Source organism: Rhinolophus ferrumequinum, chromosome 7 (assembly GCF_004115265.2).
Source record: "Rhinolophus ferrumequinum isolate MPI-CBG mRhiFer1 chromosome 7, mRhiFer1_v1.p, whole genome shotgun sequence".
NCBI classification, from domain to species: domain Eukaryota; kingdom Metazoa; phylum Chordata; class Mammalia; order Chiroptera; family Rhinolophidae; genus Rhinolophus; species Rhinolophus ferrumequinum.
In genome coordinates, this window is record NC_046290.1 from 68,882,995 (window position 1) to 68,904,610 (window position 21,616).

The 21,616-nt window shown below is 39.6% G+C and overlaps 1 protein-coding gene across 5 annotated transcripts; it reads left to right on the forward strand.

Annotated features, from left to right (window-relative positions):
• Positions 1-1,599: 1,599 nt before the first annotated feature.
• MACIR (macrophage immunometabolism regulator) lies at positions 1,600-18,107 on the forward strand. Of its 5 annotated transcripts, none has more exons than XM_033110543.1 (4): positions 1,600-1,772; positions 7,860-7,949; positions 13,825-13,874; positions 15,651-18,107. In XM_033110543.1, the coding sequence occupies exon 4, from the start codon at positions 15,674-15,676 to the stop codon at positions 16,295-16,297; it is 624 nt and encodes a 207-aa protein (XP_032966434.1). In that variant the 5' UTR covers positions 1,600-1,772; positions 7,860-7,949; positions 13,825-13,874; positions 15,651-15,673; the 3' UTR covers positions 16,298-18,107. The 5 variants fall into 5 exon arrangements, with proteins under 5 accessions (XP_032966434.1, XP_032966433.1, XP_032966437.1 ...); XM_033110545.1 differs by lacking the exon at positions 1,600-1,772 and adding an exon at positions 2,128-6,818; XM_033110542.1 differs by lacking the exon at positions 13,825-13,874.
• Positions 18,108-21,616: the final 3,509 nt, after the last annotated feature.

Here is a 21,616-nt window from a genome sequence, read left to right on the forward strand (position 1 = left end):
TAGGATGGGAGCATGGAGTACCACCCACGGAGGGAGGCAATTTGGAGACAATGCCCTGTCAAGGGTTAGCCTTGAGCCTAACAAACTTAAAGGTAAAGAAGAACTTTATTGCTTTTGGCCAAAGAATATTGCCAAACTTTCAGAGCAAAGGGCAAGTACAAGGCATTCTTCTGAAAGGGTTATAAAATTTCAGACAGGACAGAATGAAAGTACATTTGTGAATATACAAATATTCAATGTTTCCTGTGGTTTTATGAGAACGATCATCAGAACAATACACTATTGTATCAAACAGATTGTAATTTGGAATAACTTTCAGTGTGTTCTCTTACATTAGTGATGCAAAAACAGTCCATTCACTTATTCAACACATGTTGTATCAGGTTCAATATTGGAGAAGTTACATACATATCTACGTTGGAAATAAAATGATTTGTTTGCTAAAATTGTTCTTTAGAGGATATTAGTTAAAATTTCCGTCTCCCTCTGTCTGCCGTTATTTTAGGGGCACAGAGAAGTAAAAATGTCTTCTAGCTGAGGAGCCTCCAGGCATCAGGCTGTCCAAGTAAGGGTGCACAGAGCGGTTTTGGAACAAGTTTGAATCAAGATTTGCCTAAATTTCTATTAATTTACACCAAGTTTATACCTTTTATGTTCAGTTAAAGCACTTTGTTAAGAAAAAGAACAACAAACTCTTGGCTTGAGACTGGAACGTAAATTAGCAACATTTATAAATAATTCTAAACTTGCACTGCCTGCGTTCAAAACCAGCTCCGCCACTAACTATGTAGGTGTGTGACCTCGAGGAAGTTACTTAAACTTTATGCATCTTTAAAATACGGATCATAATTGGTCACTCCCTCATAGAACTGTTGACAGGTGTCAATTTGGAAATACATGTAAAAAGGCCTGGGACATAGTAAGAGCTGAATAAATATCAAATTTTTATTAAAGCACTAAATTAAATTAAAGTACTAAATTCTTAGTGCTGAGTTTATGAACTGGTTTGGCAGAGGAGATGTACAGGAACTGAGAATAACAAATCTTGATTTTAAAAAAAAGAATTTCTTACAAGAATGGAAAAGATCAAGTCTGAAGATTCAAGAACAGCCCATCAGAATCAATTTGAATTTTGTCTCCCACCCCCCCCCACTTTGCCTAGATATTTAGCAGTTTTCTGAGATTTATTTTATAATTTGTAGTTTCATGGGCTTCTGGGCTCTAGTCTTCTCTACTTCTGCTCAGTGCTGAATCCTTTAAGCAGAGACTCACAAACGACAAACATCATCACACCGCTTAACTGGGGAAACCTGAGTGTTGCCAGGCCTGCAAGTTGGTGCTGTTGGTGCTGTTGAGGTTCTGGAGTTGGAGCGCCGCGTTTGGACTGGGGAGGGGGGTTACGACTCCTCCTTCGCCTCCTCAGTCAGCAACTCCGCCCCGCGCGCCAACCTCATCAGGCCTCTTAGCGCCTCGCTCTCGCCAGTCCGCCCTGCCACCGGGTGTCGGAGCTGGGCGCAGGAGGCGGGCTCATCACTGACAGGCTGCGCCTCTGCAGCCCGAGGGAGGAGGGCGGGAAGGCGGGCGGGGGAGGAGGCGGGGACTACGCCGGGCGGTAGCTGGCGCGGAGCGCGGTGGGAGAGGAGAGGGTACCCGGCTGGCTGGGCTGGCGGCCTCTGCCCGGAGCTCGGCGCCGCAGCCCTGCGCCTCTCCCGCCCTGGTCTCCGGCTCCGCGGCTCCAGGAACGGCGGAGGCAGCGAAGCCGTGAACGACCGGTAGGTTGCACGGGGAAGGCGATTCCGTCTGCAACCTTTTGTGCTGCAGAGAAAGGTGGTGGTGATGGGTGGTGGTGGTGGGGGGGTGCCCCAGTAACCGATCCCGGGTGCCAGCCCCAGTCGCGGCGCCGCCCCTTCCTCCCTGCCTCGTGTCTGGGCCGGGCGCGCGGTGTCCGCGCGGTGCTGGGGAATCCGGCCGGGCGGGCCTCCGGGAGAGGCGGCCTTAGTGACCCCCAGCCTCGGATGGCCAGTCCCTGGGCGCCGGAGCAGGGGTTGGGGTCTGGTGAACTGGGTGGGGCCCTGGCCGGGTGCGGGGAGCTTGCGGTTTCTTGGCACAGGGGTGGGGCCCGAGACACTGTGAGTGTGCAGCGCGTGTGAGTGCGTGTGCGGGGGCGTGCTCCCCGTGTGTGCGCGGCGTGCGCTCGCCGGGGAGCTGCGGGGACTCGGCGACCCGGAGCGTCCCTCCCGCGGTGCTGCGGTGCGGAAGTCGGGGCGCGTTGGCGCGCGCACTCGCTGCCCCGACGCCTTGCCCGCGCCGCGGGGCAGCGGGCCTGGGGCTTCGTTCAGAAGTGGCTCTTCCCAGGGCCTGCTGCGCCTCTGGCCGCGTGCCCAGCCGCGCGCTGGGTGCGACTGGCCGGACCAGATAGGGCCTCCCGGCGAGCCGCGGCCGCCTTATCTCGCGGGCCCTCCTTGCCCGCGCTGCAATCTGGGGGGCGAGGCCGCTCGGGAGTCTGCAGTTCGCGCAGGCTGCGCGTCTGCGGGTGCGGCGGCGGCGAACGGGCCGGCCCTGGCCGGGAACGCGCGTGTGGATGGGCGCTGGGAGCTGGCCAGAACCGAAAGGGGCAGATGTCGTTGGGCATCGCCGCCCTCGCCCCACCTGTCGCGGGTAGACTTTGGGGCAGGTAGGAAGCGGAGGAAAGGGCTTTCCAGGAGGGCGTCAGTCAGACCTTGAGCAGGCGGTCCCATTGTGAAAATGCCAAACTCTAGTGGTGGCATCTGCGAATCTGTGCCAGAAAGGAGAAGGGAACACGAAGGGAATGATGGCCCTGTCCTTTTCCCTTTGCAAGTGTTCCACATCCTTAGGGTCTCCCTGTTTCTCCACCCACGCCAGTTTCACCCAGTGGGTTGTGTGGAGCGAAGATGCTGAGCGTGTATGTGTGTGGCTGTGGTACATAGGTGAGACGGGGGCTGGGAACTTTGTAATCATTTGAAGAATTGGAAAAATGGAGGCAGAAGCATTTCACTCCTAGCCGAAAGAACAATTCTTGCACAACATTTCTGACGTACTAGACTCTTCCTTTTACATTGTTTTTCTTAGATGAGCCACCCTACAATTTAGAGTTGTTGCTTTTTTTTCTTTTTTTCTTTTAACGCTGTAGAGCAGGTTAGACACTGGGGAGATAGAAATGATCTCTTCCCAAAGTTTATTTTCCTAATCATTTGAGAATACAGTATTGGTTATTATTGCAGAAGCTTTTGGTATTTTAATTCAAAACCATAATTTGTGCTTACATAATTATGTTTAATGAATCACAGATATCTCGGTGTACGCATTATAAATTAAAAAAAAATGGCCAGGATGAAATATAAGGATTAATGAGCCCAGAGACCTCTTGATTTGATAAGAACTAACGTATAGAATGTATTCCTGCCGACAGTTTATTGCAAATGAGACTGTTTAGTAGTAACTATTCCAGTATATAAGACAGAGGGTATGTATTTGACCTTACATAAGGTCAGTGCATTTGTTTAGTTTTCCTGTGTAATTTTGTATACTTTGGAAAGCTATTGTACACATTAACCTTTAAAAGTATTTAGTGTGGTGGGAGTAATAAAACTTGATATAAAGGATTTAAATTTTCTTTGCTGATATATATCCTATTGGGGGGAAGTCAGCTCTTGCCCTCCAACTAGAACTCTGATTTCATCACTGCTCTATCAAAACAAGTTCCTGGTTTTAAGCTTCCATGTGGAAGTTTAGCCAATTTCTCTGTGTACACCTGTCCCATTTCTGTTATGTTTCCAGGGAGGCAAAGTTCTTGTAAAGACAGCTAGTAGACCTGCAGTTCCAGTTGTCTTCCGTCATATTTGTGGTGAAACTGAATTTTTTTCTAAAAGAAAGGTGATTTCACCTAATGATAAAACATTGATAATTTAGCTTTAATTTCTACTTCGCGGAAGTATAAAGAAAGTGAATGCTGCACTTTAAGGGAGTTGCTATTAAAAGAACTGATATTAGAAAGAGAAACACATGTTTGTCTTACTGAGCCAATTAGAGGTTGTCTTACCACATTGGTAACATCAAGGATGGTTTCAGGAAAGTCACACCCTACTTAACTCTTCTTAAAACTTATTGATGGTTTAGTTCTTATGAGTTGCAAATGGAAAAGTAAGATTATGTTAAACTCTTATGATGAGCATGTAGGTACAGCTAAGCATTTTGTGTTCCTTGTGTGTGTTAAACCATTTTATTTCTGTTCAGAGAGATGTTACTGGAGAGATGTTTTGGATCTTCTCTCTTTTACTTGTTTTTATTGTAATCTTTGAGACTAGTGGTTGCAAAATATTTTCATTACTCTGAATGGGACTTTTGAAAATTGCTTTTTGCCCCCCCCCAATGCTTTTTCATTATTGGTCTCTCCTCAGATAGCCATTCTGAGAAATACTACCTGTTTCCATTTTTTTTCCTTCGTGTTTTGAGAGCTAGAATTAGAGCCCAAAACTTACACTCTACTGATATTTTTTGCCTAAAATTTATCTTGCTTTCCATAATGTAATCTCTGATGATTAGGGGACTTTATTTACCAAAATTCACAAGAACTATGTGCTGGCCTTTGTATTTATAACCTTATGATTTGGAAGTGATTGATTTTGTTAAATTTTTTTCTTATTGCTATTTTGTTAGTAGATCTATGCTGAAGCCGGAGTTTTGTGGCTTTTCTGTGTGTAGAGATTTTGTGTGGGCTTGAACATTTCCATATGGAGCTTTGTATGTTTTTGGAAAACCACTCCCTTCTCTGGGTTCCCAGTGCATTCAGGTTTACTGTTACATGTATTAAATTTTTGTATTTTCATGTCTGTCTGTCCTCTCCTCTTGCCTGGCTTCAGGCTTCACTTTTTGTATTTGCCCCAGTGTCTGTACAGTGTTGGGCCATAATAAGACTTGAAATATTGTTGAATGACTGAATGAGTAAACGACTAATTAAATGGCTGAGTGGATACACCCAGAGAAATGGTCCTTAAATCTGTATTTGCAACTATTATGCAAGCAGAGGTCCTTCCTCCCTCTTTCCCTTCCATTCTTAATCCATTGACTTTCCACTGTTACAGATTACTTTTGAGTAGGATAACAATATAGTGGCCAAACTGGGATACTTCTGAGACATACAGGGAGTGCTGTAAATAATTATGCCAGGGCACTGAGGGCTATGAACTGAGACATATAGCCACCCCATTTCTGAAGGACATCCTTTATTTACTTGTGACGTTTATCATCTTGCCTGAGAAATTTGATACTTGCTCCTTAACGTTTGCAAACTTTTCTATTTGTAAACACTTCATGCAGTCAAATGTTGGGTGTCTTTTGCTTAGTCACTCATGGTTTCCCAGTCCAGAGGCCTGTGGACAGCTCTTGGCCATGCTTAACTTTTGTTTTCATTGCTTACAGGGTATTGTCACAGGGCTTTATATTTGCTTCAGCTGCTTATAGCTGGAAGCATTATATATATACTCTAGCCTTTGCTCTGTTTACTTCGGTCTCTTTTTCTATGCAGCATTTGGTCCATCTTGTAAGAAATTCACGTGAGTTCTTTTCGTTCTTGCTGTTTTTGAGAGGAGACCCATTGATATCTTGCCATGCCTTCATGTTCAAAACATTTGCCAGAATCAATTTCAAATGTTAGAGATTTATAGATTTTTTTAAAGTGTTCTAAAAATGTCATTTCAAAAGTGTATTTTGGGAACTTTCATATTATAATGTGTTAATTATTTCTAATGGGAGATGGGGGTTACCGTAATTTTTTATTGGGTTCCTTTTTAAAGAGGGAATATTCTTATACTAGTTTCTGGCCTTGTTCTTTTAATTTAAAAAAAAAATGTTCTCTTTTTCACCATCTTCATCATTTTCTTAACCTTTGTGCACGGGTAGTAGGAAATTAATACACAAAATAGTAAGCAGAGTCAAAAATAGTAAAAAATGAGAAATGGAACAGAGCTTCTGGGTTTCGCCCTGTGTCACTCACTGCCTTGGACTTTGTTTGTATTCTATTTTTGCCTTGGCACTGGCATAATAGGGATAATCAGTTACTACACTTTGTTTACTATGAAATTACCAGCCATGCCCTAGACTTCAACATAAGCTCCCGTGCAAGAGTTAGATGATTTCTTTAAGACTCCTCTGCTTTCAAATCTAGGGTGAAGTTTCATGTATAAAGCAATGCCAGTGGGCTTTGGAGTCAGATGGATTGGGGCTCAGCTTCCTGCTCTGACCTTCAGATAATACTCGTCGATCACATACTTTACAGTGGGGATATGTTCCTCATGGAGTGGTAAAGATTAAATGGTATAAATTGCATATAGCTTTTGACATATAGAAAGTGCTCAAAAATGTTAGTTTCTTTTTATTTTCCTTCTGCATGAAAAAGTCCATTTACTTAAATATTAAATAAATCAACTTGAACTTTATGACGTTATTTGGGAAATTCTCAGGGGTGATTATATTAAATAAAAGCTTTTATTGTTAGGTAAACATTTGTGTGACATTGCAGTTCACTTTATGTTAAAACCAGAGGCTTCTTCATTGGTGGAGTAGAACCAAGTCTTAATTATCTAGGTTTCTTGCTTACTCCATTTGAAAATAGTTTGTGGCAAAGAAATGAAAGGGAGTGTATCTGTTACATAAATCTAAAGAAGTTCCAAAGGCTGAAACATGCTTCTCAGAATGACAGTTCTTGGTGCATTAACTGCTTCCAGTTTCTCAAGCTATAAAAGCCAACACCTTTAATTCAGTGATTATCCGGTTCCTTTGGAAAAAACTCTTCTGGACTGGTAAGGAAAGTAATAAAGTGGCAAACTCGTGTTTCCCCTTGCCCTTTGTATTCTGTTATACTGTTGCCACTTTTTTGGCCTCTGTGCACATATGTAGATAAAATGTGTCCACTCAGTTCATTTGAATGCCTCACCTCCACACCACTGAGTTAAACACAACAGAAAACCAAACAAAGGAACCTTTACAGGTGGAAAGGACTCTGGGGAGTTTTTGTGATCTCAAGAAATTAACCCAATTAACTGGGGAGGTGGGAGATAAAGATAGGTTCTCTTACACCATACCTCCCTGGTAAGAGGGGAAGGCAGAAGAGATGCTAGAAACATAAAGCAGTGTGATAACTCTAAAGAAGTGTTTTTTTTTTTTTTCCAAGTGTTTTTTCCCCCCAAGAGCCTTCTAATCATTTGCCCCAGGGCAGTCTTACGAAGGATTTTTATTGTTGCTATTTTATGGCTAAAATGAGTAGACACCAAAAATTAATTGCATAATAATAATGTCACACATCTGTAAAGGCTTTGTAGCATGCAGAACACGTTCACCTACCTCTTCTCATTTGATCCACAGAACAACTGTATGAGGGAGGAAGGATGCCATTGTCCTCATTTTAAAGATTGCTATTTATACAAGGTCGAGAGGAGAGTTCTTAGCAAGGCCAGGACTAAGACCTGTTCTTTTGACCCCAGCCTCAGCATTATTTTTTCCCATAGGATACATGAATAGGGCTAGCGGGGTGGAACCAACATTTAAATCCCTAAGTTTTCTTGTCTCTATATTTAGCCCAGTTAGCTACTCATAGTCTCCAGGTAGAGTTTAAACAACAGAACACAGAGGAACAAGTGTGATAAAATGTTTGAGGTTTAAGTTAGCTGCATAAACTTAAAAAATTATTTTAATTAAATTAATTGATATTGTATCCTATATAACCTGTACCCGACGTTACCTCCTAATAGTTTCATCCTGTTCTGCAGCTAGAATTGATATAATTGCTTCCTAAGTTGTGTTACTTGTTAAATTAAAGGTTTATTTTTGTATTTCATGTTTAGTATTTGGAGTAGAGCAGAAAAATTATTATGCCTGTGTTCCCTTGGGACTCCTTGGAAATTGTACAGTGACATCTTCTGGGATTTAGCCTGGTGAGTTATATTTTGCTCTTTCTGTTTGTTAACCAGTAGTATGAACATAATATTATTCTGTGTTTTAATGAATACATAAACAGATAAGTGTCAAATGTCAGTATATTATTGCAAATATGTATATACATATATATACTACAATTATGAAATTTTTAATCATGAGAACTCAAATTGTTGCAAAACGCTAACATTATATTTAAATTTTTTTGACCTTTTGATTGAGTAGATTTTCCTTTGTTTATTCCTGTAAGATAAAGGAATGATATTTCAAAATATAGTAGTTAAGAGGTAGTTGCCCTATTTTCAGAGACATTTTAGTAAAAACATTAATCTCCAAAGATTGGCAAAGTAATTTGCAAAATGTGCTAGTTGTGTGTTATCACACATAAAGAATGGCAAACAGGTGAGACTGAGAGGAACATCATTTTCACTTAGTCAAATATCAGTTCACTGTAAGTGTGACATGCCTTTTATCACACCATGAATTTAAACTGTTAAAAATATGCAGTGCTGTTGTCTTCCTTTCGTTGTCTTTTTTCAGTGTGTCATCTTTGTATCTGTGCTGACACAGTTGTTCATGTGGCTCCAAGTCTTTGAAAGGGAAAAAAAAAATTTAATTGTGATCTTTAAAACTAGCGTTTTGAAAATTAGATTAGCGTGAGTTCATGCTTTGGTATATCATTCTCCTTGGCCAATATCTTTCTAGGTCCTTTGAATTACTGTGATCATAATCCTTGGGAAAAAATTTCAGGAAAAGTGATTTCCAGATTAGCAGTCAGCAGCAGAATGATTCAAAGGAGTGATGGGGAAAACCAAACACTTTTGCTTGTTAAGTAGATATAGCCAATCAGACTTATGAAAATACATTTTAAAACATTGGAAAAATGGAAACATTAATTAAATTTTCAGTTTTGAAGAAAAGAGCAAGAAGTTTGCAACCATAAATACAAAGAAAGTACTTTTGGGGATGTTGAATAAGAATGTGGCTGGGTCACTAACTCATGCAAGTAAATAAAGCACAAAATTTGGTCCTCCAATTTTTAAAATTCTTCAAATTGTATGTTCTCAGAATCAGAAGGAATCTTAATGGTCGTCCCGTCTATGTTCGAACACCTTAAATGACAGGTGACTTACTACCTTTCAAGTTGGTTCATTTCCCTTTTTGCAGCTCTGCTAGAATGTCCTTTTATTTACATATATATCTATGACTATGTATGGATACATATGTACACATGGGAAGATATAGATACACACATTCCTGTAGCCACAGGAATATAAAATTTGGAGGACCATCAGACACTTGGAAATATGTGAGAGGTACAATTTATGCACAGTAAAATTCACCACTTTAAGTGTATAGTTTGTTGAGGTTTGACAAATGTATCTAGTTGTGTAATGACCACTACAATGAATATATAGAATATTTTCATCACCCCCACCCCAAAATTTCCTTGTGTTCCTTGTAGTCTGTCCCCTCCTCCCAGCCCCCGTCCTTGACAGTCACTGATTGATGGCTGTCCCAATAGTTTTGCCTTTTCCATGTCATGTTAGTAGAATCACACAGTATGTAGCATTTCTGTCTGCTTCTTTCATTTGGTATCCTAGCTTGCTCCTTTTCATTGCTGAGTGGTATTTTGTTATATGGGTGGAGTGAGTACAGTTTCTGTTTCCATTTCCCTGTTGGTGGACATTTGCATTGTTTCCAGATATTGAATGAAGCTGCTATAAACACATTCAGGTCTTTGTGTGAACATATTTTCATGTTTCCTAGGTGAATACCTACAAGTAGGGTAGGTGGATTATTTAATGAGTATTCATTTAAGTTTATAAGAAATTGCCAAACTGTTTCCCAAAGTGGCTATACCTGATGAAGGCTTCTAAGAAGCTAAAATAACTATACCAAAGTGTATGCAAATGAAGGAACTCAATTCACATTCAGCACAGGTTTATTTTTATTTTATGTCCATTTTTAACAAGTTTGGTTAGCAGATTTTTTTTTATAGCCCACAGTGGAGTAGCAACAGTAAACTAGAATGCTTTAGGGAAAGTTTGGAAGTAGCCCAGAATGATATTCACTAATATTACTATAATTATTGATTTTTAAAAAGGGCAGAAATTTACAGGGGTGAAATTTTTTTATCTGATAAGTTCTGACAAGTTCCCAGACATGTCTGCATATTAGAGTCACCTGGGGATCTTTTAAAAGTTTCAGACCCCAGGCTACACCCCAAATGAAAAAAATCATAAACCTGGGGATGGAGCGCAGACATCAGTGTTTTTTGAAGCTCCTTGAATGATGTCAGTGTGTAGACAGGTTTGCCACCACATGCTAGAAGCATACCGTGTTTCCCCGAAAATAAGACCGAACTGGGAAATAAGCCCTAGCATGATTTTTCAGGAGGACATCCCCTGAACATAAGCCCAAAGGAGCGATGGGGAAAACCAAACACTTTGGCTTACTAAGTAGATATAGCCTTGTTAAGTAGATATGTCTTTTGGAGCATAACGTAAGCCCCGGTCTTATTTTCGGGGAAACACGGTAGCATGATGAAATATATAGAAGGAGCATTGAACTTGGAGCCAGGAGACCAGGAACTGCCTGCGTGGCCCCTGCCTTCGTGGGGTCTTCAGTGCCGTCTTCTGTACAATCAGAGCTTCCAGGAAGGTGAACTCCAAGATGATTCTGCATTAAAATTAGGTGGTTCTAGATATTATTAGACAGATAATAGCCATGCTTAGGAGACTCTACTTCCAAAGGAATGGCTCTGTTCTGAATGGTATGTTTCAGGTACCTCTTGAAAAGAATTTTATTCACTTGACATTTTTGTTCTGTCTGTTTAGACAGTTATGCTATATCTGTTTTCTCTTAAATGGTATTGCTGTATGTTTCTAAAAACAGTTCAAGCATATGGAGCAATGTTTTGATTGCTGAGGGTGACTTTTTTTTGATAAGCTTGATTAAAAAAAAATTCCCAGAATGCAGTACTTCTCAAAAGAATTCTTTGTATAGCAGTTGTGAAACTTACCAGCTATTTTCAGAGCTGGTCTAAGGAGCTAAAGCATTTAGGTTATATTTTCAAAATGTTGTTCCCTTTGCCAAATGTATGAGAAGTTTGGCCTCTGGAGAGTGTTCGAAACTGAGCAGATTCCATATAGGTCACCGTGTTTTGAATATGCTCATCTTGGTGCGCTGGGATCCCCTGCATGCGTGTTGTGGTTTGGGCCTTTTTGCTTTAGTTTTAGCCAAAATTCATAATTGCATGCTGTACCCAGTGTTTTTAAAATGTGCACTGTGTATATTTTTCTGGTGACTATTAAAGTGGTACCTTGTCAGGTGTTGTCTAATTTGAATCCTCTTGTATTTCAAAGAAATACAGTGGCGCCTATGACATTTCCAGGTCTTACATGTGCTTTATTAAGTATACGTCAGCGCCAGTGTTACTGATTGGGTTGTGAGAGAATTAGATATTCAAGACCCTGAGGTGTTATTTTAAAAAATTATATTTGTTCCTGGTACTTGTTTCAGAAACTCAGTTTTCAAAGCATTGTTCAACTAGATGTTGACTTTTCTTGTTGCATTTGCTGTTCTAGACTCTTGTAGCGACTGAAATTTTGCTGCTTTTGTTATTATAACATTTTGTTTTTTCTGTTTTCTGCTTCCAGTCTTTAGTTTTGCTTTAAACTATATCTGAAAGGCATTGATGGAAGCAGTAAGGGTGTTGCTGGTTTCTGGTTTTCCGTGCTCTGCAATGCGGAAGTTGGCATTGGACCTGAATTAACCTGGACCTGATATCTCAGTTCACATTTCTTTTTATTGATGTGGTGGGAATGGTGCCTGTTTCATATACCTACGATATATATGAAAGTGCTTTGTCGTCGTTTATCTTAGAAATATGCTTTTTTCGTTACAAGATTTATTTGAGGATATGGAGCACAATGTTTAGTCATGAATAAGTTGGTTGAAAATAACAACCAGATTTTTCATGGTAAAATAAAAAGAATGTACTGCTCACAACAGGCCATCTTCAGTTCTAGTCATGAGAGCCAAGTTTCCTGATGAATGACTTTTAGTAAGAAACTTTTCAATGCAAAATATTGACCATCCATATATCAAAATATGTTGACTATGAGACTCGCTCAGTCTTTATTGCTTTTAGCATCATCCTTTTTTGTGTGTAGATTTCCAGAATTAGAAAGTACCTAGACTATCCTCCGTAGGAGAGTATCTGCACCACTTCGGCCCATTTAAAAGATAAGCTGAGCTGGTAGCACCAAGGTTGCTGGTTCGATACCCGCATGGGCTGGTGTGAGTTGCGCCCTCCTTAAAAAAAAGAAATGAAAAAACAAATAAATGAATAAATAAATAAAAATGTTTGTAAAAGATATCCTGGAAAAGTTAATTCTATAACTGCTCTCAGGACCTTAATCCAGTATTTAAATCTAGTCAGGAAATTCTCAGGAATTTAACAGCATAAAAAGTTTTGTTTTCAGTCACGTTGAAGAATGGAAGGTATGCTGCTTAGTCAGCATTCCACCCAGCTGAAATTGAAATATTTGCCAATCAGTGCTCTCTTTCTTCTCTGAAAGCCAGCCCCCACCAAGGTTTCTTAGTTCCACACAATAGATGTTCTTTAGAAACGCAATATATAAGTAAAAAGGAAAAGAAAAAAAAAATCTAAGCAATTTGCAAGAGTCCTTGTAGCACCATTCACATTCCTACTTGAATATCAAGATCTGAAGATGTTCTTGTACATATGACAATACACTGTAGAGATCAATGAAACCATCCAAAAGATCTGTTTTCAGACTGTGCTATTGTTTGAAGCAGAAGTGCTGATGTTATATAGCTAAAAAGTACAAACAATTTTCCACCCTTAGAATTACTCATTAGAAGTTCCGCATGTAACAGCTATGTATGCAATATATGTAAAATGAGCATTTTCATGTTCGAGTGCAGTGACTATCATTCAGAAATTTTATGTAGAGGATTAACCTGAGTTACTAGGTTAAAGATTTGTGTTAGAGGACAGTAGAAATGCTTATTTCGTTAACTTTCTGGTTAAGTAGTGTTTTCTATAGGGTGTATTTTACATCAGCAAAGCATGTAGGGTTTTTACACCAGGCTGCTTGGTTGAAATTTCCAGAGCTCTTAAACCACATCTACTTAACGATGCAGGTTGTCTATCAGGTAGCTGCCTGAAGATCCTGCTGGAAACTTAACCAGTGATACTTACTCACCTAACAGTAGTGTCTATTTCACGTCACATCAAATTTTGATCTTTATATGTTGCCTCACTCACTTCACTCTTCTAATTTTCTAGGTCCTTATTTTCTAGCTAATACATAATTTCTGCCTTTTTTCTCTCAAAAGTTTGTATTCTACCATCCTTTATCCTCAACCCCTAGAGATTCTAAGAATCCTGATAGCCTGCCTTGATGCAACATGATTGGCTTAGTGTGGGAACAAATTTTTGACCTATTGCTCACTCTTCTTTACTGTGACTTTGTACACTATTAGCTTGCTTAGCACTTTTTATCCCTCACAGGCAAAAAATGATGACTTTCAGCCTAGCCTCTGTTTTCATTTTTACCCAGTTCAGGGTGGGTAGGGTGTGAATTCATGGATTTTAGGAGGTTTATAATATAGCAAATGGGAATGCAGTAAGGTGGCTGCTGGAAATGCATGGACTGTCTTGGACTGCCAGAGTTGGAAGAGACCTAGACCAGTGTGTCACGTAATGTGACTGATTCCTTGAGTGTCACCTCCTGGGTAACTCTACTTGGGTGGGGCCCCCAGTCTGTGTGTATGCTCCATTTCCTCCACAGCTCTGCTTCCTTTGGCCTCATTGACCCTCCTCTCTCCTTGTCTTTTCAGAATGAAGTGTCAGAGAATCACTTCCTGCCTGTAGCTGCCTGTCAGGTTAGGTAGGTTGGAGGTCTTCCATAAGCTGTGCTTTTGTGCTCTTTCTGGGCTACAGAATTAGTGAGAAAGGAAGGATTAGTTTGTCATTTGGCTTAAACATTTGTTTGTTCAGCCTAAAATTTGATGAAGCGTCATATAGCCCTCTACAGTTTATTAGATGAGAAATCTTTCGGTTTTTGTATGCATATCAAAGTAGCTGGTAGTCACCTACTATTTTTATCCTCTCTATAGACATATAAATTACACAAATATAAATTTATTTTTATATGCATAAAATAGAATAAAGCCAATTACTTTAAATCTGGAAGGGTTGAGGGGCTAAGGTATTTTGGTTAAATTAAAATTGGAAATAGTCTAAGACTTAGAGTACGAAGTAAGTAAAACTAGTGATCCCTTTAGTAATTGTTTGATTTCAGGAATCGTTATTAATGTTAGTTTTCATTCGTGCTATAGATGAGGGCTGTAACGAGGACAGGATGGTCTCTGGTAACTTCATAGTCTTGGTTTATTTTCTAATGAAAGAAATGTAGCATGTAAATGAAGGAATAAGTTTGTGGCTTTTCTATAGCTCCTTCATTTTACATGAATACCCAAACATCAGGACATGCTTCAGTTAGGGAAAGGTTTTACCAAAGGAGTCATACGAATTTTTCATATAATAGCCATTTCCAATAAATATTTCATCTTAAAATCCGTTATTTGACATTATTTTGCTTAGTGATCTGAGATACTTAAAACTGTGTTCTCTACTTCTAGATGAGAATCAAGTAGCAATAAATTTTCTAAAATGACATTGGAACTCAGTTTCCCTTAGTATTTTATATTTCAAAATTGTATTTGTCTGCAGCTTTCGAGGAACCTGGCCATGATTTGTGTTATTTCTTGTCAGTGGGGCTTTCTGAACTATGCAATGCGATCATTGTAATGAATAATATTAGTATTCATTATGAATTGTTGTGCCATTTACTCAACTATTCAAAAGTGCAGTGTCTTAGATGGTATATTTATGGTTAAATAGTCAAATAAAATAACGTCTGATATTTTTCATGTTTAGTATTAAAAATGACCTGATCTATTGGATTTAGGGTTCACTTTTAAACTACAAAAATGGTTTCCTTTAAATAATGCATTGGGGATCTTCAGGTAGGAACATTTACAATGTTCGGGGGAAACTTCCCTTAAGAAAGACTCTTCCATACTGTAAGAAAAAAATTTTAGGCCTAAATTGGATGCTTTGCAGAAATGGATCAGCTTTTATCTTTTATTATATGCTCCTTAAACACAGTTGAAAAGAATTGCAGGTGGAAGAGCTGAGCACATATTTTAAATTAAATGATGGGCAATGTAAAGATTAATTTTCATGTCAGAAAGATTTTGTGGATTCTTGTGAAAATGTGTATGATTATTTTTACTTGCTTAATGTTAAGAAGTGTATTTGATTTGCTTAATATTGCATCAAGGAATGAACTTTGTATGATTGCATAGAGTGCTGTATTGAGAGAAGTGTTGTTTTCTGCTGGCTTCTCCTTCTGAACTCCCTTTGAGTGATACTCCAGACTTTAATTTAATCTGCCTTTGAGTTCTTGAAGGCAGCGAAGTAGTAGTCATTTCATGCCTGCTCTGGAACATTAAATAGACATAGATAAAAATCTGTCAGTTGTACATTGGCTGTTTTTCAAGGCCAGTGTTATTTCACGCTCCCTAAGCCTCCTAAAATGACCCAGCTTGGCCCTAGGTTCTGCGCGTTCCACTCTTCTAATCTGTCTGTCTACTTTTAGGAGTGTGCAGACTGGTGCCTAAAATGGAAGTAGATGTTAATGGAGAGTCCAGAAGTGCCCTGAGCACCCTGCCCTTGCCCGTGGCCGAGGGGAGCTCCCCGGGAAGGGTGGAGGCAGAGAAGCCCCGCTGCTCCAGCACGCCGTGCTCCCCGATGCGCCGGACTGTGTCAGGCTACCAGATCCTGCACATGGACTCGAACTATCTGGTGGGCTTCACAACTGGTGAGGAACTCCTGAAGTTAGCCCAGAAGTGCACAGGAGGGGAAGAGAGTAAGGGCGAAGCCGTGCCTTCCTTGCGCTCCAAACAGCTGGATGCAGGACTTGCCCGTTCCTCTCGTTTGTATAAAACCAGAAGTAGGTACTACCAGCCATACGAGATTCCAGCTGTCAATGGCAGGAGGCGAAGGCGGATGCCCAGCTCAGGAGACAAGTGCACTAAATCTTTACCGTATGAACCTTATAAGGCCCTCCATGGGCCCCTGCCTCTTTGTCTTCTTAAAGGTAAGAGGGCTCACTCCAAATCTCTGGACTACCTCAATCTAGATAAAATGAACATCAAGGAGCCGGCGGACACAGAAGTGCTACAGTACCAGCTTCAACACCTCACCCTCAGAGGGGACCGCGTGTTTGCTCGGAATAACACATGAATGCCCTGCAGAGTGTAAAGCAGTTGAGGTCAGCCTACACTGGGCTAGAAAAACCCACTGTTGTGCTCTGTACAGGACTCTTCATGTTATAGATGGTTATATCAGCTAAGTGCTCCAGGAACATAACAATTGTTGGGGTCAAATTTTGGATACAGAAATGAAATCACAGGTACTTGGGGGGAAATTCTAGAGCACGCAACTGCAAAGAAAGCAGAATGTTGACCATTAGTTTATGTGGCTTTTGAGCTAGGATAAAAGGCTTTGGTACCGCGGGGTCATCTATGATTCTGGCGCGCGAATTGGGAATGTTATCTGCTTGGTTGTTGCTGACTTGGTCTGGTTGATTAGAAATTTATATCTTAAGTCCTCAAGTACTTCTTTAATCTCTGTATTTTACTATAAAATGTATGTAATGATTTGTTTTATGAAATTTAGAACTTGAACATTGCTGAATTGGACCACTTTTTATTTTTAAATATTGAGTTTAAATATTTTATAACTGGTTTTGCACTGAAAAAAATTAACATTTCAGATTGACAAGAGAATAATGTTTCTTCACTTGCCTCAATAATATTATTGAGCAATGAATTTTTTAATTTCCGCATGGAAAGTTATTGATCTCTATGGCTGTAAGATATTTCTTTATAGCGTTATTAACGTGTGTCTTAATAAAACTCAATTTGGGATACAAAGTATTTATTTTACAATGGGTCGGGGGAAGCTTTTCCAGGAAGTTTCCAACATGAAGTTTTCGTAAGTTGAAAAAGTTTCCTTCGTGCTTATTTTCTAATTTAAAATTCATCTGGAACTTTAAAATGGAAAGGATTCTTTTAGTTGTGGATTCTAGGCATAATACTATTTGCATCTGAATGTTCTATAAGTGAATGGAACTTTAATAGAGGAACTCATGATTTCTACTATTGAATGCTTAACCGAAGTATGAAGTGACTCCAGTCAGCATGGCATTGGGTCATTCCAGTTTTAGTTTGGTGCAGAACAAGCACTCGTTGAAATTCCAGTTTCTAGGATTAGTATAGGAGCCTAAAGTGCTTCTACAGTTTTAATAGGTTAATCCTGGATTACTTAACAATTTATGTCAATTGCACTGGTTTAATTTGTTGCTAAAGAAATATTACCCTGGCTTTAGTAACAAATACAGCTCAACTATTCTTGAATATATTTTGGAAAAAAAAAAAAGTATGTAACTTAACCTTTTGTAAAAGTTTCTATTTCTTCTATTTGACTCTTGAAGGTGCAATTTATTACTGAATTGGCATTTCTGGCAGCATAGAACTGCTTATTTTAAATTTTATTTCGGAGGCTGTGAGTTTCTTAGGTGTTAGCAATCTTGCTTATAAAATAAGAACACCTTTTAATTCAGTGGGTCATTCCTGGTGCAGTTGTGACTTTTCTTTCGCCAGGATAAATGACAAACTATTTAGAGCAGAATAAGTATTAGGAAATCCTAGGAACTCTTAATCAACATTTATTATGCTTTCATTGAGGCAAAACATGTGAAAGAACCTTGGCCCATGTCTTACTAAGCTGATCGGATTTCTTAGTGGGCTGGAAATTTTCAGCTGTTGATATTTTAAAGTAAATTGCACCTTTGTAACATATTGTATTGACTAATGATCATTAAGATGAACTATATCTATACAGTCATTAGTTTGACAAGAAATAGAATCCTGTCAGATGCCAAAGAGTTGGGATTTTTACTTTTAATGATTAAACATCGTTATTTATTGATGATTTACCCTGTGGAACTGTGTTATTTCTAACTATGAAATAAAAGGGTGATGTAAACACACATTGTTGTGTGATGCTTTAAACGAGGTTCACCATGAATAGGCTAGTTCCTGTTCAAGAATTCCACCTAAGCACTTATTCTTAGGCCCCACTTTTTTTTTTTTTTTTTTTTTAAAGTTACTTTTGGTGCTCATTCCCATTTCAAGGTAAAAGATGTATTCGTGACAATGACATGTATTCATTCCCTTACAAAACACAACTGTGTACCTGTGAGATCTGTCCCTGCCTATGCGCCTAAATAATTTCTTGAGCTAAATAAAAAATGTAGCTTTTTGTTTTGTTTTGTTTTTACTTAAAGACAGGTGAAACTCTGTTGCAGAAAATGAAGGGGTAAAAAGTTGGAAACATGGCCTATTTGCTGTTGTCTGCCTGGTAAAGATACGTAATTTTAAGTTTTCTTTCCTAGAAAGAAAGTTTTGAAACTCATAGGCAGTAAGTTTTCAAAATGTGTTTGTCAAGCCCCTTCATTAATGAATTCTTACGTTCTCTGCACTCCGCGGTCTTGTTCTCCAAGAAAAAAGGTTAGGCTGGATCTCTTTTAGCTAAAAAAAAAAAAAAAAAAAAATCCCATTTCCTCTTTTCCTCTAGTCTTTTAATATGTTCTATTTTTGAACTCTTTTTATTCTTTTTAAATTCAGTTTAATTTAATATTCCATACTGCATGGGGCACACTTTTGGCCATATCTACCTGATGATGTTATCTTATGGTGCTTGCCCTCACATTGCAGTACCACATAACATCAAATTTCTTTTTTCAGTTTTTTTTCAGAAATACCATGTTTTAGAGGCTCAGCAGAGGCAGGAAGTAGCAATAGAATTTCAGTCCTGCCTCACTCTGAGGTGAGCGCTCTTGCTCCTCTGACTTCTGTCCAGCTGCATATGTATTCCAGGGCTCCAGTAGTCTGCAGTCAGGGAAGAAAAGACTATGGGGAGGAATTAAAATGTAAACTCACTCTGAACCCACGGATCTTCCGGACTCTGTCCTGCTCAACTGGGCTCCTGTTCCAGGCCCATCAAGCCCTGTCTGTGGCTCTCACTTAGGCCCTGTAAGTCCCTTGTGTGGGTCACTGCCTTTTTTCTTCTTTGAGATGTTTTCGTTTCAACGATTTCAATATTTGCGGTTTCGAGAAGCTTTTAGAAGATTCTAAAACTTCCTTTAAAAGGCAAATTGGTGTTTCACTAAAGAAAGAATATTTTTTGAGATCTTGAGAAAAGCAACCAATTTTCACTTATGTTCTCATTCTTGCTTTTATCTCTGAAAGGCTTTTATTCCATTACAACCACTGAAATTTTGTTTTAAAGGGAATTTTTAAATGACCCTGGCCTAAGTGCTTTGTTCTCAGTCAGAGAAAGTAGGAGGAGAGACTGTCAAGCAGTTTATTAATGGAGTAAGTGGCTTAGAAGATGTGGGGTGGAAAGAGAGCAGGGATGTATGTTACTGTAGTGCAGAGAGGACAGCAAGGATTAAATGAAATTGGCTTTTAAACAATATAATTTGATTAGAGAAATGGAAACTGATGAAGATTGCCTTGGAAATGTAATAAATGCGATCAGAAAGCTGGAAGTGGAGGTTGTCAGCACGTAACGATGCACTTCACTTTGTAATGTGCTCCTTTAAGTAGGAATTATGAAATGGATTCTTTGATATTTTACATGAGAAGAAAATGAAGGATTTTTCTGGCTGAGGAGAGCAGCACTAGAGACAAATCAAAAGAAGAATGGGTTTGATTTGTTATTTTGAGTTTGCTGAGCCCCTAGGATACTTAGGTCCTCTCGTTGGGGGGAGATGTTGAATTTGTCTTCTCACCATTGTGAAACGACTTTGTGCAGGGCCTTATTAAATAACTTTAGAGGAAAAGTCTGAAACCATATCTCCTAAGCGATGTCACCCCTGATCTTGAGGTTGTCTTTGATGTACGGATTTATGGGCGAGCACAGGATGAGAAAAAGGAACTCTTTAAACAGAAGAACGCAGCATGTACTGGAATGAAAGAGAGTAGCTGCACAGTCAGTGGAGTCCTTATATGATCCTGGCTGGGGTGGCTTCTTGGAACGAAGGGCTCTGATGCTTTCGCTTTTGTGGAAAAGCTAGCAGCACTTTCAAAGTTCCTGCCCAACGCTCTCGGGAACGGGTTCTTACTGTGTGCATGTGGAAAGAGGAGGGAACACTGGTTCGTGATGATGACCTGTAAGTCTGATTCACCAGGAAGGCTATTCTTCACCCAACTTTTATGTCAAAGGGTTGCGCGTGGAAATATATATTTGGAAGACTTTAAATCATCGATCCCTGGCCTAAGGCTTCAGTTAGGGAAAGGAACTTAAGCAGTAAGGAGTTGTTGAACTTACTGAAATTCAGATTTTGGCTAAGTGGTTAGAACTGACATGGCAAATGCTAAGCATGCATACCACCATGCTTTTCACCTGTACGTGGGGCAGACATCACTCATCAGTGTGCAGTTTCTCTTTCCGTCCACATGCAGCCTCATCATTTTCGTTAAACCAACCACCATTTCAGGCAGCTGCTACCAAATCGATTAGCATTACACTGGAGATAAAATGTTTGCCCACCACACCCCCCGCAGTGGATTATAATGTGAGTTGAAAAATGATCTGGACATTTTTGAGTAGAAGACCATTCTGGGCCCTCTCTTCTAACCAGAGAACAGAGGAGAATGGCCCCCATTACTAGCACCCACAAGGCACCTACTAAGCACATGCAGGCACTCGTGACAAAAAGGCTGAAGATCAATTTCACCTTCAAGGACATGATTCTTGAAGAAGCATTGGGACAGGGAGGGCAAGGTGGCATAATATAAATGCCAAGTGAATGCTTTGTAGAATAAATAACAGTTTAAGAGAGCGAGTAGAGCTTAAATCCTATAGGACTGAAATCTGAGAACTATCTTCAATAGCCCGGTCAACTTAGCGGATGTGCTCACTTGCATTGCTGATCTATGTAGAAAGTGAAAAATAGTGCCTTCATAGGGAAGTCTGGGGAGACAAAAAATATGGGGAAGGCAAAATCTTAACAAAATAATGGAGTCTGAGAAGGAGCAGAGAATGCCAATAATGTTCTGTGGTTACCTCCCCAGTTCTTGGTGGTTGGCTATAATGGACTGATCCACTTTGTAATAGCATTAAGGTGGAGGGGTAGTTGTCAAAGAACTAAAATATTGGAGTTGGGGTCAGGAGAGGTGAGAGCTATGAGGGATAAATAAATGGATAGTTTAGTGCTTTTTTTTGCTTGCACTGCGCTTCATCTTGGGGTGGGGTGAGAATAACAGAAGAGAAGGTTTCCTTTATTTAGACTCTGAGGTACATTTAAAATGTGTATGCTTGACATATTTGTATAAGAAATTAAAATATATGGAAAGTGTGTTGCTCAAGAAGTTTCCTAATATGGATCATCTTTTCAAATGACCAACTAGATCCCTGCATTAGTTGATTTCTGTATTTTACTTTCTAATATTTATAAAGCGAGTTTTGTTATTTTCTTAATATTTGTATTTT

What these genes read in the sequence shown, in the direction of transcription:
- MACIR (XM_033110543.1), top strand. Translation starts at nt 15,674, where the DNA reads ATGGAAGTAGATGTTAATGGAGAGTCCAGAAGTGCCCTGAGCACCCTG.